The 23,710-nt window shown below is 46.5% G+C and overlaps 9 protein-coding genes across 9 annotated transcripts; 6 read left to right on the plus strand and 3 right to left on the minus strand.

Moving 5' to 3' along the window:
- Positions 1 to 1,301: 1,301 nt before the first annotated feature.
- N7469_006104 (uncharacterized protein) lies at positions 1,302 to 4,000 on the plus strand (the record flags this gene model as incomplete). The annotated part of the gene is made up of 3 exons (XM_056645022.1): positions 1,302 to 2,065; positions 2,173 to 3,099; positions 3,187 to 4,000. The coding sequence occupies 3 exons, from the start codon at positions 1,302 to 1,304 to the stop codon at positions 3,998 to 4,000; spliced, it is 2,505 nt and encodes an 834-aa protein (XP_056500260.1).
- Positions 4,001 to 4,739: 739 nt separating this feature from the next.
- On the plus strand, positions 4,740 to 6,269 carry N7469_006105 (FAD-binding oxidoreductase; the record flags this gene model as incomplete). Its single annotated transcript, XM_056645023.1, has 2 exons — positions 4,740 to 5,052; positions 5,110 to 6,269. 2 exons carry the CDS (start codon positions 4,740 to 4,742, stop codon positions 6,267 to 6,269), a joined length of 1,473 nt encoding a protein of 490 aa, XP_056500261.1.
- Positions 6,270 to 8,050: 1,781 nt separating this feature from the next.
- Positions 8,051 to 9,206, plus strand: N7469_006106 (uncharacterized protein; the record flags this gene model as incomplete). Its single annotated transcript, XM_056645024.1, has 6 exons — positions 8,051 to 8,094; positions 8,331 to 8,420; positions 8,494 to 8,583; positions 8,643 to 8,732; positions 8,949 to 9,125; positions 9,194 to 9,206. 6 exons carry the CDS (start codon positions 8,051 to 8,053, stop codon positions 9,204 to 9,206), a joined length of 504 nt encoding a protein of 167 aa, XP_056500262.1.
- A 1,050-nt stretch (positions 9,207 to 10,256) lies between these two features.
- Positions 10,257 to 10,616, plus strand: N7469_006107 (uncharacterized protein; the record flags this gene model as incomplete). The annotated part of the gene is made up of 4 exons (XM_056645025.1): positions 10,257 to 10,339; positions 10,368 to 10,377; positions 10,413 to 10,505; positions 10,527 to 10,616. 4 exons carry the CDS (start codon positions 10,257 to 10,259, stop codon positions 10,614 to 10,616), a joined length of 276 nt encoding a protein of 91 aa, XP_056500263.1.
- Positions 10,617 to 11,124: 508 nt separating this feature from the next.
- Positions 11,125 to 12,674, minus strand: N7469_006108 (uncharacterized protein; the record flags this gene model as incomplete). The annotated part of the gene is made up of 2 exons (XM_056645026.1): positions 11,125 to 12,405; positions 12,546 to 12,674. 2 exons carry the CDS (start codon positions 12,672 to 12,674, stop codon positions 11,125 to 11,127), a joined length of 1,410 nt encoding a protein of 469 aa, XP_056500264.1.
- Positions 12,675 to 13,804: 1,130 nt separating this feature from the next.
- Positions 13,805 to 15,111, minus strand: N7469_006109 (uncharacterized protein; the record flags this gene model as incomplete). Its single annotated transcript, XM_056645027.1, has 5 exons — positions 13,805 to 14,130; positions 14,189 to 14,256; positions 14,308 to 14,425; positions 14,503 to 14,872; positions 14,938 to 15,111. Coding segments are annotated over 5 exons (1,056 nt in total), but the record flags the coding sequence as incomplete, so codon positions are not given.
- A 1,055-nt stretch (positions 15,112 to 16,166) lies between these two features.
- On the plus strand, positions 16,167 to 18,009 carry N7469_006110 (cytochrome P450; the record flags this gene model as incomplete). Its single annotated transcript, XM_056645028.1, has 5 exons — positions 16,167 to 16,486; positions 16,556 to 16,806; positions 16,866 to 16,984; positions 17,064 to 17,834; positions 17,902 to 18,009. 5 exons carry the CDS (start codon positions 16,167 to 16,169, stop codon positions 18,007 to 18,009), a joined length of 1,569 nt encoding a protein of 522 aa, XP_056500266.1.
- A 426-nt stretch (positions 18,010 to 18,435) lies between these two features.
- On the minus strand, positions 18,436 to 19,836 carry N7469_006111 (uncharacterized protein; the record flags this gene model as incomplete). Its single annotated transcript, XM_056645029.1, has 2 exons — positions 18,436 to 19,718; positions 19,803 to 19,836. 2 exons carry the CDS (start codon positions 19,834 to 19,836, stop codon positions 18,436 to 18,438), a joined length of 1,317 nt encoding a protein of 438 aa, XP_056500267.1.
- A 378-nt stretch (positions 19,837 to 20,214) lies between these two features.
- Positions 20,215 to 23,144, plus strand: N7469_006112 (putative DNA mismatch repair protein (Mlh3); the record flags this gene model as incomplete). The annotated part of the gene is made up of 2 exons (XM_056645030.1): positions 20,215 to 20,461; positions 20,518 to 23,144. 2 exons carry the CDS (start codon positions 20,215 to 20,217, stop codon positions 23,142 to 23,144), a joined length of 2,874 nt encoding a protein of 957 aa, XP_056500268.1.
- Positions 23,145 to 23,710: the final 566 nt, after the last annotated feature.

Genomic DNA, 23,710 nt, shown 5'->3' on the forward strand with positions numbered 1-23,710 from the left:
AGCACCAGTCGAATCAATTGTCACTTTTGTTTCTTGTCGATATGTTTGAAGCGTCCTTGTTTTTATTTTCCAGCAGCCCTATTTACGTGATCTCAGATGGCATCTGCAGATTCGGGGATGGCAGACGACCATGAGTGATGATATTACAGTGCAGTTGTATTTAAATAGACAATCTTTTCTTTGTTCAACTTATCCCGTTGTAGCAGATGGGTCTTATTATGTAGAGAATCCGGATATACTAACATGCCCATCTTTCTCACAGAATTTCTACTCAGGCTAGCTTACGACTCATACTTTCAGGCATATTCCAACGGGCATTCCAAAGACAAGGGTTTCATTGTTGTTCCTGCACTGCCAATAGTCCTACTTGCTCTATCTCTTCGAGGTATTCACACGATGTTCATGTTTCCTGGACATTGACATGATCTTCCTCGCCTCTAGATTTGATTGAGCTTAGTTGTCTCAGAAGTGCTTTATGGCTTAGCCTACTGATCATCAAATGATGGAGTTCGGTATAGCCATCTGCTGTTATCCAATACCAGTGCTGGTCTTTATACTTAGCGCCCAAAACCAACGCAAAGAACGGCTTACAGTCTCTCGTATAAGTATACGCTTTGGTCTATTTGGCTCGTATTCTAATGTAACTATCAATGCTGAGTGAACCGGCTCTCCACAGAGCCTCTTCCTTCCTGTGGTTTCCGATATACAGTCTTCACCTTGAGAGACATTCAATTACGGCCTGTACTTAACGGACATGGAACACCTTTTCGAGAAATCCCGATTCTCTTTGCTGTACACTTCGCTCTCGGATATTTTTGGTATCATTTTTGATCGCTCTGGCCCCCTGCCCCCCATGGTGGGTCCAAAATGCTATGACTAAGTCTCAACTGTGAATCCGTCATCTATGTAAACCTCATCCGGAGAATCTGAACAATAATATGGACACGCTGCTATGTACTGGGATTCAATGACTCGATCAGCACTAGTATGCATTCTCCCTTCAAGCCAAATTATGACTTCAAAGGGAGACGATACACGTCAACGATCATTCCCTTGTTGATCCTTAATCTCCACAAATGGCCAGCATGCAGTTGGGGGCCAAACAGTTATTCCGTATTCTGGGATGACGAATGGGGCTGTCATTCTCGATCGCGGAGCTTCTTTTCTCGCGCGATGCAGACTATCTAGTTCAAATTTCCCTCTTGTCTATCACGAGCTCCGCAACATCGGCCATTTGTTGTCGAGCTCACCCCCCAGAACACACATATCATTGTCCAATGCCAATGCCTTGAACATCAGGGATGGACACACTTAGCATCAGACAAATATGGAACCACGCTGCATCCTTCTTCTCACGGAAGCACTACCAGGGTGTCTCACGCAATGGAAGCGAGGATGACCAGGTCGAACTCACTGCAGAAGCAAACGAAAACGCACCCAGTCTTCGATCTCGATCTTCTGCTTTCTCGCTAGCCTCGTCTTTAACGTCAACTTTTCGCTATCACCCTACATTCGGGAAAAATTCCATCAAGAAGAATCCCTCTCTCAATGAAGATGTGACCTTCCTTGAACTAAATCCCCGATCCCCCGACGAGTCAGAAAGAGAAAATGCGAAATCAGATCTCGAACAATCTCATCCAGACGACCTCGAACGAGATAAAAGATGGATAGAGGGCGTTTACATGTGCGCCAAGGCAGCCAGCATCGTGTTTCTACTCAATTTAATCTTTATCGGAGTCTCAGCTGGACTAGCAAGTCGATTCCCAGAGAATAGTGGCTTTGGCAGCTCGGCCGTGATTTATAGGGGTGGTTGCGGTGTCACGAAACGATGGGATACGGCGCTGCATTTAATTATCAACGTTCTTAGTACTTGTATTCTTGCTGCTAGCAATTATTGTATGCAGACTCTTGTTGCGCCGACGAGGGAAGAAGTCGATGCTCATCATGCTATGTGGAAGTGGCTTGACATTGGCAGTGCGAGTGTTAAGAATCTTTTTGCTATTGAGCGGTATCGTCTAGTTCTTTGGTTGATTTTGATGATTACGGCGACGCCGTTTCATTTGATGTATGTTTCTTTTATTTTCACTCCACAGACGGAAATGTATCTCGTGGTTGGTATATATCCCTTGCATCAATGAATGGCGGACTAATTGTGGCTCTATTCTGTAACAGGTACAATTCAATCGTGTTTGAATCTTTATCGACGAATGAATTCGGCATTGTCGTTGGACCAAAAGATCTCAATTCGTCGAATATCAACGATGTCGCAACTCCAGCGTTGAAGAAATGTTTCTCATGCCCTGCTCCTTATGACGGAGACTATGCGTTCACATCATCGCTCCGCTGGACTGATTTCGCAAATGAAATTGCAAATGGGAATTACGACCGTATACCTCTATCTGAGTGCAAGAAAAAGTCTATGACAACAGCGACGGGAGTTCGAGGTATTGTTGCGCTGGCTTCAAATCTTACCGTGAGTCAGGGTGGTGATTCCGCCTTCCGAATGACCGACGTCGATAACACCGATATTCAAAGTTCGAATGATTATTTCCAGGGTGATAAACTTCCTTCCATTCCGTTCTCAAATTTGACTGGTGCCAAGGGTGCCAATGCGAACTGTTATGGTTCAAGGGATATTGTGACAAGATATGTTCCGATGGATGGTGGAGGTTTTGAAGAAGTTAGCATGCGAAATACGGAAATGATTCCCATCGAAGAGTGTCTTGTTATCAAAGCCGACGAACATTGTCAATTGCTTTACAGTCCCCCGATTTGCTTGACTATCATGCTTGCTGCGTTTGCAAAGGTTACAGCTATGTTTCTTGCGGCGCATATTGGCCGGTCTCGCTCGCCGCCTCTTCTTACGATCGGTGATGCTGTGGCTTCTTTTATGAAAAATCAAGATCCGACTACCAAGGGTCTTTGTTGGATTAGTGGATCAGACGTGAGAAAAGGTTGCTGGGTCAAGGTCAACAAAGCTGGCTTTCAAGCCGTTTTGCAGAATGATCAAAGTGGCCCTATTACATATAGACGTTTCAAAAAGAGGGCTTTCTGGGGTAGAGCAGCAAGTGGGTGGCGTTGGGCTGCAACCCTTTTCATGTAAATCGCCCTTGTTTTCTTTCTTTCTTTTCCTTGTTTTGTTTCTCTGGACAACTTCTCAGTGAGATTATACTGACATCCAATCAGGTGCTTCTTATGTATCATCATTGGATGTTATCTTTTCAGCATCTCGCTCAGAGGAGGCTTATACGGAGACCAGCAGTGGTTTAGTGCCGAAACATTCAAGAACTGGTTCAGTTCAGACGTTGATCTTTCAGATGAGAATATCATCGGAGGAGATATTTTCGGTTTATCAATGCTCGCCTCTGTGGTCGTAGCTAACATACCGCAACTGGCAATTACCATCAGCTACTACTGCTATAATGCAGTCCTAACAAGCATGTTGGCTGCAAGCGAGTACAATTCGTACGGCGCAAATCGCAAATCGCTCCGTGTCACTTGGCCTGTGAAAGGGAGCCAGCAGCGTTCAACGTACTACCTCAGCGTGCCGTATAAATACGGTGTCCCGGTTCTAATACTTTATATGCTCCTTCATTACCTCGTATCCCAGAGCATTTTCTATATTCTTTTGATTGCATATAATCCACAGGATGTCATGGATACAGGCACTACAATCAGCTCTCTCGGTTACTCCTCCATGCCGATATTTCTGTCTATCCTGGTTGGTACAATCATGGTGCTTTTACTCATCGTGCTCGCATTCCGGAGATTCAAATCGAACATGCCCATTCCCGAATCTTCCAGTGTGGCTATCAGTGCTGCTTGTCATCTTCCCAAGGGTGAGGATGGAAATGTAGCCGTTTTGGAAAAGCTGAAATGGGGAGAGACTCCGGTACCAGCTGCTTGGATCGTGGATACGTTTGATGATGAACAGAAACGCCACTGCAGCTTCTCGTCCTTGGAAGTTCAGAAGCCTAGTCTAATGAGTCTGTACGCATAGATGGTGAATTGTATGTATAGTTAAGACTTAGGGACGTGAGATTATGTATGATACCCATAATTCGAAATATACTGGCTTTTCTTCCCAGCCTTCCAATGCCTCACCAATAATAATAATATTTGTATAATTAGGTGCTCGGCTCCCACAGCCCGTTGTATCGACACATGGTTTTTGTAGACTTCACCTCGGCATCCCACTTAGTGGAACCCGTCGATCCTTCGAGCGTTCACCCTTGTAGGAAACACTAACGCCAATCCGGGCTGTGCGTTATACCCCGTCTATAACCCCTGGTTTATGGCCCCCGCATGGCACTAATTCCGCAGGTCTCAGATACAAAAGTCCGGGCTTCACGTTAGTGGTTAGAGATCGTCCGACAATCACTTTCCTGCTCTGTGCAATGCAGGTCAGGAGTAGTTGCTTGAAAATTCCCGGGCGTCTTAACCGAAGTATTAGTCTCTACCACTATCAACATAATCAGCATTGGCCTCTTGCAGGGCCTTTCGGGGTGTTGTAGATTGCCTAAATCAGTACAAGATGCGCGCGGCTTTCAGGAATCCCAATTTAGTGTATCACTATAGGTTGGATCTTTGACTTGGGCTTCTTAGTCGACCCACGTTGACAGGGGTTGCAACTGCATATAAAATTATCTATCCAGATCTCCGGGTCTCTTCTAGATATATAGAACGGCTTTCCTTCCTTACTGATGTCCAACTAAACAAGGCAAGAAGATCATCAGGGAATGGCGGTCATCCGGAACATCTTCCTTACGCTGAGCGCTGTATCTGCCGTCTTTGCGACTGATGTCGGCAACGAGGAGAAGCTGAAGACTTGTCTTCAGTATGCCTTGACCGATAGCGGCCGTGTAGCATTTGCTGGTGACCCGTTTTACCAGGTTGCTGACGTGAAACGCTATAACCTGAATATCCCGGTGACTCCGGCAGCAGTCACGTTTCCCACTTCATCGCACCAAGTTGCAGCAATTGTCAAGTGTGCGGCTGATAATGGGTATCATGTTCAGGCCAAGAGCGGCGGTCACAGCTATGCCAATTATTGTATGCACTGGATTTCCCGTTTTCACTTGAGGTGCTGGCTGACTTCTTAATTGATAGGTCTTGGTGGAACCGACGGAGCTGTCGTCGTTGATCTCAAAAATCTGCAGCAATTTTCGATGGATAACACCAACTGGCATGCGACAATTGGCGGTGGTACACTATTAGGCGATGTGACCCAGCGTTTGCACGATGCTGGAGGGCGTGCGATGTCCCATGGAACTTGTCCTCAAGTTGGTACTGGCGGTCACTTCACGATTGGCGGTCTAGGACCAACCTCTCGACAGTTCGGTGCTGCTCTGGACCACATTATGGAAGCTGAAGTTGTGCTTGCCAATTCTAGTATAGTTCGCGCATCCGAGACTGAGAATGCGGACATTTTCTGGGCTATCAAAGGAGCTGCATCTGGTTTTGGTATTGTGACTGAATTTACGGTTCGCACTGAACCCGAGCCAGGTACTGCTGTCAAGTATGAATACACGTTCAAGATTGGCAGTACTGAGGAACGAGCCAGCCTCTTCAAGCAGTGGCAAGCATATATTTCGAATCCCCAGCTCACCCGCAAGCTAGCATCTACGCTCACGCTACTGGAAGACACACTGATTATCACCGGCACATTTTTCGGGACGGAAGAGGAGTACAAGGCTTTAGATATAGGAAGCCAGTTTCCCGGCACAAATGGCAGTGCAGTTGTCTTCCAGGATTGGCTCGGGCTGGTCGGTAATTGGGCTGAAGAAGCTGCTTTAGAGCTGGGTGGAGGAATTGCCGCAAACTTTTATGCGAAGTCAAATGCATGGACGCCGAAGAATCTTATGAGCAACGAAACCATCGACCAATTGTTCGAGTACATCGATAATACTGACAAAGGTACCTTAATCTGGTTCCTACTTTTCGACTTCCAAGGCGGATATACAAATGATATCCCTGCCGACGCCACTGCATACGCACATCGTGACGTTTTACTTTGGCTTCAATCGTACTCGATCAATTTACTGGGGTCGATCTCCCAAACCCAAATTGATTTCCTGGATAAAGTCAACAAAATGATCACCCCTGAGGGCCACCCCTATTCTGCTTATCCGGGATACGTTGATCCTCTGATGCCCAATGGACCCGAGGCATACTGGGGCTCTAATTTGGCTCGACTGCGGCAGATTAAGACTGATATCGACCCGGAAAATGTCTTCCAAAATCCTCAGAGCCCATCTCCTCTTAATTAAAGAAAAGACATTTCCTTTTCGCTGGAACAATCACGGTTTTTCTCATTATGCAAACATGAAATTCCAACTTCAGATGCAACTACTTGCTACTGCAAACCGGCACAATACCTAATATTTGCATATATCCGTTCATGGATCATGATAGTATCCAACTAAATTTACCAAATCTCTCTAGTTAATCGAACAATCCTTAACGAAATCCATATGTAGGACATCCTTTAAGCCAGCTTTGTCAACGACCAACCTTGGAGCGCAAGGCTAGATTTTTCCGTTGCCATAAAAGCGAAACATGCGCTATCGAACATGATAATCAAAGTAAGATGCCGGAAGCGCGAAACTTTAATAAGATGAATACAAAGATCTCGATTTCGGATGACATTGAAATTCATAATGAATTACCACTAGCGGCTTCAACAGTAAAGAATTAGCCATGGATTAAAGGTATTGATTTCATCCTTCCAGGGTCTCACATCCCCCAATTTCCTGCTAGTTTCCTAGCAATTCTTTGGTCGTATCATATTTTTTCTTCTCGATCCGCAGCTTTAGTATATAGCCATTTTAGAAAATAACCGAGAAATCCAGGTTCACAATTACCTGAAATGGATTATGGTACTAGCCCCTAGTTTATTAACAAGGTAGGAATTAGGTAATGAACCACCTGACAAGTAAACACTACGGGTTGCCGAGGTCGATTTCGTTCAACCTTTTATAAAGCCCCGACGCCATTGTGAAAAATAGATATATAAAGTCAAGACTTTTCAAGGTTGTACGAGTCTCCTGGAACCGTACCATCACACAAGGTTGCGAAGCCTGTGAAATAAATGCTATTAGCTACTAGCGACTACCTAGTCGCTAGTAGCTCGCTAGGTAGCGATTTTGAGCTTTTCTTTTAGAAGGAAAATCTCAAAATCCACCTCGGCCGACCTGCCATTGGAAATATCAATTTTGATTCAACCGTCACTACTCCCTCGCAAGTGATATGTTAGTACTAATACTCATCCCTGGCTGATTTGAATATACCAGTGGTCGTAGTATATCTCACTTGATCAACCCATTGCTTTTTCTGTTGGCCATTATTATAATTATTGGTCTTTTGAAAGAACCATGTCCCATAATTACGAAGACATTCACTGAATTGGAGATCCTCTGACGGATGCTCTATGGTGAGACAAAGCAAACCCGGCCATAGCACGTCTCGTTCTTCGGCGAGAATCAGTCTAGTCTGCATGTATGTCACTAGGTTCACTTTCATCCAGATCTATCGTACAACCTCGAATGTAGGGTAGGACCCGCTCATTAGGGTCACACGATTAGCATGTAACTACTAGCCAGTGAACCTGGCCATTGAACCTAGCCATTGAACCGCGCCTGTTAACATGTGGAAGACTATTGAACTGCTATTTTACCTTCTTAATCTGAGATATATCCATCATGATTTAAGCTTTGAAAGGCTAGGGGCTGATTGAATCTGAGGATTGACCTCATTTGAAACCTCGCTGATGCCATCTGCTTCCTCTGGGGCATCACCAATCATGGCCAAAGCATTATCCATTCTGTTGTCTCTGGGTGAGATCTCATCTTGACCTTTTATTTCTGGTATTTTTTAAAAACTAATAAATAGGCTTTAGCTTGTTTAATCTCCTCCTTTTATGGAGTCGAGGCAAAGCCAGCTAGGTCCTCTTCGAGTTTCAGCTCATCTGCATTTTCAAGGCCCTCAAGGACAAGACCTCCAAGTGCAACCATCACAGTTGTTAGCACAACAGCTATAGCAACCAGCTTGAATGAGCCGGAAATCCAATGCGCGTCATTCTTCCCGTGGAAACCTGTATGTTGTTCCAAGACCAACCGCAAGCTTCCACTGAATCTTGTTTGTCATATATATAATGGATTATATATTCCGCGTCAGCTAACTAATTGGATCAGTGCCCAACTGGCGAGTCATGTTGCAACTTCTTCTGCGTAAATACAACTTCCAATGCTCTTAACTGCGGCAACTGTGGGGTGACGGTCAGTATTTATATGCTACATTCCCCAAAAAGATTCGAAATTAAAATTTCATAGTGCGTCGGACAAATCCCTGGTTGCTGCTCAGGGGCCTGTGTTGATCTCGGGACAAGTATCCAACATTGCGGCTCGTGCAATGCTTCAGCTGTATGTGATTTTCGTGGCCACAAAATGGCCATAAATTGGCACTGAGCTCTACTAAAGAATGAGCGTGACACAGTGCACAGGAACCAACCCAGCCTGCTGCTCTGGTACATGCGCGGATCTTGCTTCTTCAACTACCCACTGCGGAACTTGCCAGGCAAATCCAGTAAGAGCATTCCTTCTCGTAGTCCAGTCCTATTGTCTCTTCGACTAACAATATCATAGTGTCTTGGCCTTAGACCTGCATGTTGTTCAGGTGTCTGCCAAGATCTTGGTACAAGCCTCCAGCACTGCGGCGCTTGTAATGCTGCACCGGTGAGTCTCAAATCCTGCGTGGAGGAGTTCCCGAGGGTAGAGCCACGCTCTGATTATTCCCATTTCATAGTGTTCTGGGGTTTTACCGGCATGTTGCAACGGTACTTGTGCAGACTTGACTGGCTCCGTCACCAATTGTGGTATATGTGGTCTGAAGGTTAGTTTCCATTTCCCCTTCGCCTAACCTAGTGTGTACCAACCATTGATGATTTATAGTGCTCGGGAGTCACTCCAGCTTGCTGCTCCGGCATATGCTCGGATCTCAATTCTGATATTCTTCATTGCGGCGCGTGCAATGGAACCCCATGCATCGGAATTGTTCCTGCGTGCTGTTCTGGAGAATGTACTGATCTTGCCACCGACGCTCTACACTGCGGAACGTGCAACACTACTGTGAGTATAAGCCATCTTCAAGACAATTTCTTTCCAGAGCTGCTTTCGATGATAACATTGTCAAATAGTGCCCTGGTGTAGAGCCAGCCTGTTGTCTAGGAGGATGTGTTGATATTTCTAATGATCCAAATCATTGCGGAGCTTGCCTCGCTCTCCCCTGTCTCGGAATCAAACCAGCATGCTGCTCTGGACAATGTACCGATCTAGACTCCAATACTGCACATTGCGGAACTTGCCTGACTAGTGTCAGTATTCTTTTTTTCTTTAACATTCCCCAGTCAATTTCACCCTAATTGCGGCACTAACAAATCTTATAGTGCCCTCCAACAGCATATGCATGCTGTTCTGGAAACTGCACCGATCTTTCCTCCAACGTGAACCACTGCGGCTCATGCATTGCGTTGCCATGCCTTGGTATGCAACCAGCATGCTGTAATGGAACATGTACCGATTTAGCCTCGAGTATAAATCACTGTGGAGCATGTACAGGGCCAGCATGCTTCGGTCTTCTTCCAGCATGTTGTAACGGTACATGTGCCGATCTCGCGTCCAGCCCAATTCATTGCGGAAATTGTATTTCACCTCCATGCACAGGTGCAAATCCAGCTTGCTGCACTGGCGTGTGTACGGATCTCAGCTCTGATGTACTCCACTGCGGCAATTGTACAGCTTTCCCATGCCTTGGCGTAATACCAGCTTGCTGCAATGGAACCTGCACAGATCTAGCCTCGGATGCTTCACACTGTGGTTCTTGCACTCATGCACCTTGCACGGGTTCGAAGCCGGCTTGTTGTTTAGGAACATGTACCGATCTGGACGCTGATATTAACCATTGTGGATCATGCGTTGCAAATCCCTGCTTGGGCATCAAACCTGGATGCTGCAATGGCACATGTACTGATTTGGCATCCAACGTCAATAAATGTGGCTCTTGCACAGCTTTGCCTTGCCTTGGTGCTAGTCCAGCGTGCTGCAACGGTAACTGCACGGATCTCAGCTCTGATTCGAACCACTGCGGCTCTTGTCTATCACTACCTTGTCAAGGCTTGATTCCTGCGTGCTGTAACGGTACATGTACAGATCTTAGTAACGCTATAAATCACTGTGGATCATGCGATGCACCAACGTGCAATGGAACATTCCCAGCTTGCTGCGGAGGCACATGTGCTGATTTGGCGACAAGTACTTCAAATTGTGGTCAATGCTTCAAATCGGTATGTTGGATATATTAACATCTTTCAGACCTTCGACTGTAGACTCATTTTCTCATACTTATGACTTCTTTAGTGCCCGCCTGGCCCTGGGGGTGGTGGATGTGTGAACGGCATCTGTGTGGCCTGTCCTGCAGCCAATCCGTTCTGTCCGACAGCCGGAATATGCGTAAGTCGAATAACTTGCTAGGATCGACGTGTTGAAGCTAAAGGGCCACGATTTAGTGCCCAACCGGTACAAGTTGTGTATCAGGAGGACCTCAACTGGGATGCTGTCTAAGTTCGAATCTCTGCCCACGCGCATCGAACCCGACTGGTCCTAACATATGCGTAAGTTACCTGCCAAACATTCTGTTTTCCCAGTATGCCTACTATAAGTTGGCTGACCGCATACCCCGCTGAAACAGTGCCCATTGCTCTGCGCGCTTGGTAATGGTGTTTGTCTGGGGCTTTAAGCATGGACTAAACACAACCATGGAGGGTTGAGGATAGCGTTAGGGTGAAAGGAAATGATATTCATGTCACTAGTGGAGTCCCCAAACTAATTCCAAATGAGGAATGCAAATTCAACTTGCATGTGTATGGATTGCATGTCGAGTTCAATTCACTAGAAATCGCAGGTATCATAAGATACGAATCTTGAATCTTGATAGAAATCCGTTTGAAGCTATTTTTGAATAAAAACATGCGCTCGAAATGCTATGAAGAACCGAAGCTGTATCTACAACCTTCCGAGAAGGCAGTAAAGAAACATTTGAGTCTTTATGTACCTGTATAATTATTAATTCTCAATTCTCTGTCTCAAGCCATGGTACCACAACGTCCAGCTGGGCAGCAACTCTCATCGCAGAGACAATACATCCTTCTAGTAGAACCATTCCATCCCAGCACCATCCACCTGCCAAGAAAATTCCACCATCTCCATTACGCCAGGAAGATGGCGATCTAGGTAGTTCGTTCCTATTCTGGAATATTGAGTTTATCGTAAGTCGACTGCGTGGACTACGCAAAACGCGGGTAAATCGCGCCGAACGAATAACTTTAGACTCTTTCATTGGCAAAAGCGGATTCGTTGTAACGAAGATCGAATGGGGTTGTTCATGAACGGCTTCGGTGATCGAACCATTAGAATAGAAATGAATGCGCTGTGTTTGGCCAGACCCTATATCTTTAAGCGAGGTAGACGTTGTCGTAGCTCGTAGGGTTGGTGTGATAGATGATTCGTCTGTATGTGCGACCGTCTCGACAGTCGTAGTAGGTATTGTCGACAGCTGAGCGTTCAAAGATGGAAATAGCGCTGCCGCTGCATCAGGCGAGACAGCCAAGACAACTAGATCGAACTTCTCGGAGACGCTTCCATTGGCTGAAGTGGAGTTTATTTGGACGCCATCCTCTTCTGGTGTGACACTGCTAATATCAACACCGAGACGCACTTGTAAACCTTCGAGAAGTTTTGTCTGGACAGACTGCACACCAGATGAAACAACAAAGTGTTGTTGACGGTGTGTGCGACGCTTATAATCGAGGATATCTGATGCCGGAAAGCAGAGAAGTTCCTGGTGTGAGCAAGTACACACGCTTGAGATAAGTGGAAGTAGATAGTTCATCACGTAGTATTGCGGTAGCCAAATGCGACGCAAGTAATGATCTAGAGATTCACCGGGGGTGCCAGTCTGCACATTCTCGGCGGATGGTGAAATGAAGAAACAACAAAGCGTGAACCATGAGTAGCATAGCACAGCATAAACCGCTTCCATGCACCAGTTGATTAAGTCCATGGTGCGCGGAACTGGGGGAATTTGATGGAAATTCGACGCATAGACCATCTTTGGCCCTGGAACGCATGGATTTGCTGAAGATTTAGACTGCTGTGTCTGTGGCAGTTTCGTAAAGCTGAAAAGAAATGGCTGCGCATGATAATTCACGCCTAGGTAGTCGTACATGCGAATGAGATTCTGGTAAAATCCGCCCGCGAAAGCGCGCATGGGCACATCTGCCCAGATAAGATGATCTTTCTCATCTTTTGAAGGAATCGCAATCGATTCTGCGCTTAATGAAATCTTGTCTTGCTAGCTGTCTGGTCAGTCTCCTAGTCTGAGGTACCTGAATCTCAGAACGTAGCGGACAGGGGTGCATTGTTGGCCCCAACAACGACCTATACGTTTGATATGACGTGGGGGCCATGCGTGCAAGATATCGAACGACATACCTTCTCTAACAACGTCACCTGGTATCGACTCTTGGGATCCCGATGTAACAAATGCGCAGTGGTCAACCCAGCCATTCCAGTCCCGACGACCGCGACCGTCTTGGGCCGCTGCGAGTGGGCCTTCTCCATGGCTAAAGGGTGTCCCTGGGTGACAGACTCAAAGGAAATCAAGATTTGCGCGGGGCCGTTCAGGGCAGATATAAAAAGTACGGGGAAAGTGTTGGGGTTGGTGATCAAAGGTAAAAAAGATGGGATTTTTGGATACGAAAAATCATCGGCGCCGCACGAAAGCCAAGCCCACCACCCACGATCATCGAGTCCTGGAGTCCCACCACGCTAATCGCAGCTTATGTTCTCTTTTGGAAGTGGTACATGCTTCCATTAAGTGCCTAGTTCCAAAAGGTTTGTCACAAAGACTGGTCCAGAATAAATTTCTCAGTCCACGCAGCTCACCCTTGATAGCTGTTTGATATTATTCTCCGGCATAAGAATACGCATCATTTCACAAGTGCTTGCTACATATCCACACCAGGTGGATCTTTCCAGTGGTTTTGCCCCAGCAAATTATTTTACCTTGTCCAGCTGAAAAGGAGCTGAAGGCGAATCGATTCTTTGAGGACCCGCCTCGATGGCGTTTTGGATTGGTCGAATCAATTCGTCCAATCATACGAAGTTCTTATGCATCTTGTGTCACATGTACACCGCTGACTTTATGTATTCAATGACTGTTCAACATATCTCGATGACTGCTCGATCCTTGAAACGTCTACTTGGTCGTCTTATACCACAATGTCATTATACTATAATGATCCCCTTAACCCAACTTGCTTCGCCACAATAGGTGTCATAGCAGGTGTCATGCGCGCTGATTCAAAAAGGTGCGCCGAGGCTCGGTCCAGTTGGTCCTCACACGCCCATGGTTTGTTTGTAACCAATGAGAGCTGGCACAAGTAAGCAAGGGATGGCAGCTCCGCAAATGTTAAAGCAGCACCTTTGCTTGGGATTAAGTGAAGTTCTTGATATGATTTGGGCACTTAGATTTCCACACAAGGTCATACTAGTAAGCTCATCCCGAGGCATAATTTTGATTATTAAAGAACCCCCAAGGGACACTTCAAGATTCAAGTCATAAGAACCGCTCAGATGATATTTTGGGGCTGATAACAGCACGATCCAGAACTTCCGGAAATACCGGGCGAAGCTGACCAACTAATCTTCTCGTAATTGAAATCCCTCTTGATACTTCAAGGTACTCACAGTGATCGATCATAGGTCACTGAAACCTCTGTTGTGAGATTTATCGTCTCGTCTTTTTTCCTCGCGGATTGAGATTCAAGAATCGCGGTTTGGCTTCCTCTTCCACGAATACTTGTATGTGCGATATCCGTCTGTGTCTCGCCTTGGGAATTATCGAATATTTTATGCTGTGACGGCCTCTGTGGATAAGATATCATGTCATAATTTTCTCTGGAAGAGGATCCGGGAAAGACCCTGATCAGTATCGGTTTCAATGCAGGAATCGAGGCAGCGGTGATGGCCAGTCCATCTTCGATGGCAGCCCACCATAACAGCGGTGCGAGTTCCCCTATGAAAGGATTAACATTAGCCATTATACGAGATTTATGGATGGTTATCTTTCTCACAGGTAAAATCAGCTTTTGCAGACAGTGCAACTAAATAAGTGGTCTTGACTATAGAGGCTGCACCGGCACTTTGATGATTTAGTATTGGTCGTCGTCTTTCTTGCCAGATCAGAACTCACAATATTCCAAGGCTCATTGCAAAAGCAACACCGAGCTTCTCCTTCTTCCTCATCTGCAGATTCCAAACGATGGTCCATGGAAGTAACGCCAACACAAAATCTTGAGCCCCGGAGTAGGCTAAATTTCATGACAAGATCAGCATACCGACGGACTTGGAAATTAAGATAGGAAAGTGGGCGAGAACAATGGCATACCTCCCACAAACAGAGAGAAATTCGTAAACACATCAGATGACCAACATTCTGATGGAATTTTAGGATTCCAAAGATGCCGTGGATCCTTGCATTGGACAAAAATGAATAATGCTGCAAGCACATTGACCATGTTCATCGTCACAATCACAAACCACAGCAGAATTATCATCCATCTATGAACGACGATTCGCAACAAAGTCACAGCAAATGATGTCTTTCCCAGCGTACAAGCCATAATAGCCAGCGCCTCACCGATGTCACACAAAAGAGCCACCTGAATGAGATCATCTTGAGCAACGACAGCGAGATGTCGGCCCAGGCCTAGAGTGGCAGCAACATGCGATACGGCAGCGTATGCAACTAAACATAACTGTTTGATGCTTGAATTAGTAAGCTATTCGAGGGCAGTGGAAGGGTGAGACGAAGTATACTCACGATGGCAATGATGATAATGAAATCATCCCAACCGAAAACTCGCTTCAGAAGCACTCTCACATACAATCGCATACCAACGAAAACCAGAGGCACGAGGGCCATCGTCCACATTACCCCCTGCACCGTCGAGGACCCACTCTCTGCCAAGTATGATGCGGGTGAATTGCCCTCCATGATGGAAGACTTGGACCTCTCAAGAAATCACAGAACTCAGACTGCATTCGCAAATTGGCAAATTTCCAACACTCCTACCTGGTCATTCCTACTCCGCGGGAAGAAAAAGAGATTTAGTATCATTTCCAGCCTGGCGATTCCCGACATTAACTAAAGATTTTCGAGAATCGTGATGGGATCCAGTTGTTGGTTCGGAGATCTTAACCGTCTGATATAGCGGGTCCATTCGCTCGTATTGACTGGGGAAATTGTCGGCAAAGAGAAATAAAACATATTCGCTCTAGCGTACTACCCCTTTCGAAGTGAATATGGGATCTTCATAGGTATGAAGATCCCGATCTGGAGAGGAGGCATTGGTGCATTGCTTCCTCTTCTCAGATGATGTGGGTACGTATATAATCCCGACGGTGCAGGATTGGGCAATTCCTTTCAAGAACCCAAAATCTGCCGCGAGATCAACCTGGGTTGGCTTTATTCGACTTTTCCTCAAACGCAAAAGGTCGAAAAGTGAGAATATAACACAAACTAGAGGCAGACCTGCTGCTAAGCGAGCATCTACGGGCGCTAGGCCAACGCCGCTGTCAGAAAGAAGGTTCCGTGAGCCTGATAAGGAAATATTTAAACGTAGTTCAGCCATTCATCGTGAAGACAACAATAATATGGGTCTCCACATCCCGCTTCACCCCGTGTCGATGAGCCACAGGATCAACTTGAGCCCAAGATAGCCAAGGATTGCTTATTCGAGTATCCAAGCTACTGGAATAGCTTGAGGATAACGGAGTTCCGGGGTGCTTGGTCCTCCGCCATGGCCCCCCTAGTGGCTTTGCAGCTATTTTAATTGGACACTAGCTTTTCCATTCTTCAGACTCGGTTGAATCGATAAACGTCCTTTTTTGGCCTTAGTGCAGTAGCTGTCCTGATTCATGCTACAGAACTGCCCCCGCAGTCAAATTAGTACTTTTAGTGAACGTGCAGCTGTCAGCTTGGAAACATCTTGTCTCTCTCAAAAACTCCACACTCGAATTTAGCAGGTGAAATATCACCAGCTTTGGAGAATGGCGTTTCTCATCTCACCTTGTTGGGATTTGGGTTTTTGGACTCAGGCTTTGGCTATAACTTTTCTGGCTGTATTGTTCAAGCTTTCATGGGATACATTTTTCTCAACGTTAAGGACAATCCCCGGACCGTTGGTGGCCAGATCTACTGACCTTTGGCGGGCATATCACACCTATCGTGGCCGCGTAGATGCCACCCATGTCGAATTGCATCGCAAGTACGGCGATGCAGTACGTATTGGTCCAAACTGCGTCAGTATCTCCGATCCAAATCTGATTCGGACGATTTACTCGACGCGTAATCCATGGAAAAAGGTACCGTGAGATGAAATTCCATAGTCGAACCAAATATTCTTGGAATTGCTGACTCTCTAACTCGTGAATAAGAGTGATATGTACCGACCGAATGATGTTTTGATCGAGGGACATCGATTGTCTAATCTTTTCAACTCGCAGGATGAGGATTGGCATAATCAAAACATTCGTCCTATCCGTGGACTTTGGAGTATGACAAAGGTTTTGGAATATGAGCCTCTGATTGATGAAACAATTTGCAAATTTGTGGGAAAAGTCGCATCTAAATTTGTTGATGGCGAAAATGCAGGCAAAGTTTGGCCTGCAGATGAATGGATTGGATTCTGTGAGTTTCTACAAAACCATGTTTTTTGTCTCTCTTTCTAATTCATGAAACCTGACAAGTCGCTTGGGACGTTACTGCAAATTTCAGTTTCGGTCGTCACTACGGGTTCATTGACCAGGAGAAAGATGTTGACAACTTGATTACTGACTCAACGGACGGTCTCTTATACTTCGCTCCAGTAAGACATTAAGAGCATCAGAAACTCTAGTTTACCTGAACTACCAGTATGGTGCAATCAACTTATATTCCACTCACAGGTATCCCAGATTCCATGGATCGACAGCGTCCTCGATAAAAATCCAATCATGCGAATTGGGCCCAAGCCCACTCTGACCGGTGTTCTTTATGCCTTCAAGGTTGTCGCCGAATACCAGGCCCAACTATCTACCAAGCACATCTCTGCTGGTTCAGTCGATCACACTCTTGACAAATACGTGCAATTGAAAGAGACATACCCGGGTATGGTCAATGATCAACAAATTGTAAATTGGTTAATGCTCAGTATCTTAGCTGGAGGAGACACTAGCTCGGCGACCATGCGTGCTATCTTATATTACCTAGCCAAGTCACCCTCATCATCTTCAAAGCTCACAGCCGAACTGGAAAATGCCTGTCTTCCTACGCCTGCGCCTTGGAAACTCATTCGAGAACTACCATACCTGGATGCCGTTATCCGGGAGGCCATGCGCATCAACCCCGGTATAGCGATGATCTTTGAGCGCGTTGTACCTGAGGAGGGATTCACTCTTCCGGATGGACGATATCTCCCTGCTGGCACAAAGATTGGAATCAATCCCGCCGTGACGAATCGGGATTATGGTGTTTTTGGGTCCGATGCTGATGAATTCAATCCGGACCGTTGGTTCCAGGACGGAGATGAGAGTGCTGGGCATTTCGAAGCTCGATCAAAGCGAATGAAAGACACCGTTGATTTTGTTTTCGGTGGTGGCGGTCGAGTTTGCATGGGTCGATATCTTGCTATGCTTGAAATCAAGAAATTGATCGCTACTTTGTATAGCTTGTTCGATGTGAGTGAAACTATCTTTCTTTTCAAAAGTCCCTGGCTGTGATGCATTTCATTGACATAAATTTCAGATTCAACTGGTCGACCCAAAACACGAGTGGAAATATCAGAATGCCTGGTTCGTATATCAGTACGACATGCCGATGATCATAAGGTGGCGCAAAGTGCCTTTGCAGTGATGGATGGGATTGGAGTATCTATGAAGGCAAAATGTGGCAAACATAAACGACGAGTGGAATAGAGTAATTCTTCGTTTATTAGGGATACAAAGTCCAATTTGCAACCATATGCACACGTTAGAACAAAGCAAAGAGGCAAAGAAAGAAAGGGACAAGGTATTTCGCTGCAGAGGTATCAAATCCCCACCCAAAAGAAGTAAAAGCAAAACAAACGCCAGAGAGTGTCTTAACACCCCCAAAAAATATATGAAACCACGAGAACCCCAATTTACCAGTATCCATGCATCAAGTCATTAGTGATATCTTCACGTGAAGTAAACCAGTCGTCAGGAGGCGCGATGCGTAAATTCGTTCAGTAGTCTTGGTCATAATGTTTTATAACGCGAGCTGATAATCGTGGCTTGCTGATTCCAAACCTATTGAGCATTAATTGGTCTTCGGTGTTTCATCAAAGCCATCCCCGGGCCGTTCTTCGGAATGAACAGCGGCCTTATCCTCGGCCCCTTCACCACGTTCGCCCTTTTCCTCTTCATCCCCAGTGATCTCTCCCCATCCAGAACTCCGTCGACTGATACGCCCAGACGCCATGGCGATAGGACTAGCGACGCCACTGATGCTTGCAGCAGTGCTGTCATTCCGGCTATGAGATGCTGCGCCACTGCGAATGCTCGCTCCATCCCCGGTGCCTGTACTTTGCTTTCCCGGATGAAAGTTGCCCCTCTCCCCAGCACCGCCCACCATGGGCGTAGTACCAGAGGATGAATAAACGCTGATGCGCTCGGCACTAGCTAGACCGACGACACTTGGTCGGCTAAGCGCACCCTGCGCATTGAAGCCTGAGGTATTTGACGGCTCGGCCACGTTACCACTGAGAACGCTCAGGGGTAAGCTTTCGCGACTACCCCCAAATACTGACGACGGCGCTAACGCTCGAACAGATGCATTAGTATCCAAGGAGTTACGACGACGTCGTTTTGACGAGCTTGCCAAAGTGAGAATCGAGGCATTGTCTGTCAAAACATTATTGGCCGTCGCAGTATTGTAGGTCATGGGTAGATTCTGGGGTATGAGATGTGGCGGGACAGCAGTAGCAGGCGAAGAAGAGGTTGGGAACTGATGTGAGAATTGAACCTGTTGACCCGTAGAGTTTTGATTCGAACCTCCTTGTGTCTGGCCCTGTTGGGCGTTGGGTGTGGGGTATAGTTGAGTGGAGGGTGCCGCCGATTGTACGGTTGTCAAGGTTGTAGTCAATGATCGAACTGAAGGCGCGGGTGAAGAGAAAGTGCTTCCTTCTCCTCCACCTTGCGTACTAATCTCTCCACCACCTGTTGCCAAAGTGCCCGCCTTCGAGTATCCTGCATCAGAGATCGCGGTGTCCCCGTTCGTCGAAACAGTTGGAGCATTCGATTTGGCACCACTTGTCACTGGAGCATGGTTTTCATACGCCGAATACACCAGTGATGGATCGCTTCGAGAGCGAGAACCTTGTCTATCGCGATCTCCGTTCTCCGAATAAGAGTAATTGTTATTTGGGCGGCTGATTGTTCCGGATAGTGGGTAAGGGTTATTGCCCTGGCCGTTGCTTTTCTTCCCTTTCGTGTTTGTGTGTCGTTTATGAGACCATCGATGGCTTCCTGAGTCAGAAGAGCCCTTCAGACTGGCAAGGCGTTTCATCCAGCTTGAGAATGGGCGACGACGACCATTGCGATCTATATGTGTATACCCAACGATTAGCCTTGGTTAAGGGGTGGAGTGGGGGCAAACAAGAACACCCCAAAAAAGAACGTCCTCACCATGCGCCCTAGGAAGGCCTTCAGCAGTAGCCATTATTGAAATTTCAGCGTCCAAACCACAACGAGGGGGAAGATTTCAGGTTGGAGGGGGAACCAAGCGAAGGGAAAAGCAACAAACCGCCGAGGCAAAAATCACGGGATGACTGTTAATCCGCAGATCATGTGCCTTTCGTCAATCATTGCCTTCTTTACTTCTTCACTCTTTCACTCTCTTTCTTCTTCATCCTTTGAATTGTACCGACATAGGCCAAATACTTCCAGTATTCGTTCCAGATTCATATTGATGGATTTGAAATAGTCAGGATGCTGGGGTACTATTCCTGTCATCTCCAGAATATGCTCCCCGTTGCAAGGGAAACTATGCCTTGCTGAACATTTATCAAAGATCACTTGGACAAGGTATTATCCTGTCATGTCTTCTTCATCCAAAGATATCTATCAACTTCCGCCTGATGTGATTGCTAAAATCAAATCGTCGACGTCAATCATTCATCTCAATGGCGTAATCGTTGAATTGGTCAAAAATGCCTTGGATGCAAATGCACGCACAGTTCTAATCTCTGTGGATTTTAAACGTGGAAGTTGTATAGTCGAAGACGATGGCGATGGTATTCCGCAGGCTGAATTCAAGGAAGATGGGGGTCTTGGAAAGGCACATCGTATGTCATTAGTGCAAGCTTCTAGGTTATCATGGCCTACTGACAATTCTGTTCAGATACATCGAGGTTCCATAACCCCAGTGCATTTGGCCGGAAAGGGCTTTTTTTGTCTTCCCTGGCTTCTCTAGCTCTGCTAACTATAACGTCTCGTCATTGTCAGAATGACACCACGGGCTCCATAATTTTTCATCACTCGAGGCCTGTTGCGCGGCTAATTCCCGCCCCAGCTCACCAGAATCTTCGGGTTGGTGATCATGGCACATGTGTGACGGTCAATGATCTGTTCGGAAACATGCCAGTACGAGTCAAAAGTCGAGCTCAGGCGTTCCAGAAGCCAGATGAGCTGGAACGCGAGTGGGAACTTTTGAGATACTCGTTAGCTAGTCTTCTCCTAGCTAATGCTCAGCTCCGCAAGGTGACAATCACCGATGTCGAAAGAGGAAAGCGGGTTTCCATTCGGCCAAGACATTGTCAGTCTGGGGCAGATGAGATCGACCTTTCGCGGATTGGTACCGTTCTTACACAATCGGGCCTGATCACATCTCTGGCTATGGATTCGTGGCATGCTTTATCTGCCACGGTACCCGATCTTACAGTTCAAGCTGCAATTTCAACCATGCCCGTTCCCTCCAAGAAACTTCAATTTATCTCACTTGGTAACGAGCCCGTTCTCTCTCGCAATTCCTCGAATATTCTGTTCAGCGAGGTGAATAGAGTAGTTTCTCTCTCCGATTTCGGCAATGCTGGTACTCCAGCGAGTGCCATCACTTTGCCTCGCATGCCCTCTGGTCGACCTGAAACCAGCATGAGCGGGAAGAGTTCAGTAAAATCGGTTAACAAATGGCCAATTTTCTATATCAGAATCGACACTAGCTCAGCTCACAGCCTCTCAGACGATTCTCAGGATAGTACTCCGGATTCGGAGAAGTCTCTTCAACGTATCCTAGACGTTCTGAGAGCAATGATCTTGGAATTTCTCAAGCAACAAAATTTACGACCCCGTATCTCAAGGCGGCCGGCTCATTCATCTGAACAGAGAACTCACAGTGGGCTTGATGATCAGCAAGGCGCCGATCGTCTCCTTGACGGCAAGCAAAAAGGCTCGGGGACAAACGCCGAAGAGTCATTCCAGGCTAGGGTAAAACTGCCCACGTTTCAGCGGTCGCATTCTATCAACTCCGGTCAACATTTTAATAGCTGGTCGAGGGTGAAGTCCGCCAAGGACCGCAGTGTCCGAACACCTACGGACAACATGGCCTCGATTGGGTTTGAGAACTGCCCCTCAGGCCAGCAAGTCCAATCCCTTTCAGAACACCCACGAGCGGAAACAGATCAGCAACGTGATCCCACTAGGTTGGATCCACGGCCTGGTCATTCTACCTATTTTGCACCTTCGAATACCGTTCATCGTGAGGTAGACCTGCAAGAGGAAGCGCATCGGGAACTAAATGAGCTTCCAGATCACCACCTATCTTGGACGGATCCTCACACAGGGAAGTCCCATCTAATCAACACACGAACGGGACAAACTCTTGATCCTAAAACATCATCACTTGGACCTAGACTCCGGTCGGGGAGTCTTTTCGTTGCCCCGCCTGAACAATCAGGGCAAGATTGCACTCCGGCGGAAAACGTCTGGGTTGACAATTTGTTGGAGGCATGGGATAACCCGGTTTTCAGTCGAACGGAATTTCCAGTTTCGAACTTTGGCAATAATACGAGCAATGCGCCGAACGATGCCAGCAGTTCACAAGGCTGTTTTCACAATATCGGTTCTCTCGGCGGAGCCCAGGTTGCCAAATTCAGAGGCAAGCTCCGACGGCAAATCCTCGCAAAAGCCACCATCATCTCACAGGTAGATCAGAAGTTCATTCTTGTCAAGATGAATACCACTGGTTCTGATGCTGATCATCATGGTGACGATGTTCTCGTCTTGGTCGATCAACATGCAGCAGATGAGCGTTGTCGGATCGAGCAACTATTTGAAGGCATGTTTACTTCACTAGATGAATCACCTCGTGGAATTTCGGTCCGGACAACTGAAATCGTTCCTATTGTACACAATATTCTATTTACTGAAAAAGCACTTTTCCAGAAATATCTCGAGTTTTTTGAGAATTGGGGCATCCTCTACAGGATTGAAGCATCGGCCTCTGGAAGTACTGTCTCGATAGGTGCACTACCTACTCTCATTGCGGAGCGTTGTCGCCTCGAACCTGATTTGGTAATCGATCTTCTTCGCCACGAAATGTGGGCAAGAGAGGAGGACGGTAGAGGTCCGGTAGACTCAAAGATATCTTTACCAGGCCACGACACATTCTCGGACGACAATGGTACTACACTCCGGGATGAGCCCGATTCGTCCTCTTCATGGGTCCAGAAGATGAGCGGTTGTCCTCAGGGAATCATCGATCTTTTAAATTCTCGCGCCTGTCGAGGAGCCATCATGTTCAACGACTCCTTGACTATTGAAGAGTGTCAAGTCCTCATCACACGTCTGGCTCGGTGTGCATTCCCATTCCAGTGTGCCCATGGACGACCGTCAATGGTTCCAATTCTTGACCTGCGAGTACAGGTTGATAACAATGCGTCAATCCCCGATCCCAGCATAATACCCCCCGATTGCTATGAACATAACGACTTGGGCTTTTCCGAGGCGTTTAAACTTCGCTATAGAAATTAGATATACATCCTCGTATAAACTATTCGTTCTCGTCGAATCCTCCGCCAAATGTGAATCAGTTTCCAGAGTAGGTCGGCAATTTTACCTAGTGCACGACTTGACGATATTCATGGGTTTCAAGTTTCAATCCGCGTGATTGACTTCGTCTCGACGCTGAAGTTCAATCCAATGCCAGTGTAACACCAAATAATGTTTCGAGCTGTCGGGAATAATGCTACCAGAAACCTTCCTGATAGCAGTATTCCCGAACTTCCAATGCCCTCTCAAATTCAGTCCTATAAAATTGAGACGAACTGAGAAGTGATCTTCATACAATACTATTGCATTAGATCGTAATACGATCTTGCAAGACAAGAACACGAAGACACGTATGGTATCCTCGTAAAGGTTCTTCGGTTTGTATATCGAATTACCAGAACAGCGAAAGAGCTGTCGATAACCTCATGGAAGAAGGCAATGTATAGAATGTAATACTGCTAGTATTTTAGCAAGCAATACCTGTACTGGCGGTCTGAGTTCCCTACTTCATGATGGATGTTGATATGTCATCTTTTCTAGGGCTTACT

This window comes from Penicillium citrinum (assembly GCF_028827155.1).
Source record: "Penicillium citrinum strain IBT 23319 chromosome Unknown utg000005l:1.0-1900146.0:1.0-1900348.0, whole genome shotgun sequence".
NCBI classification, from domain to species: domain Eukaryota; kingdom Fungi; phylum Ascomycota; class Eurotiomycetes; order Eurotiales; family Aspergillaceae; genus Penicillium; species Penicillium citrinum.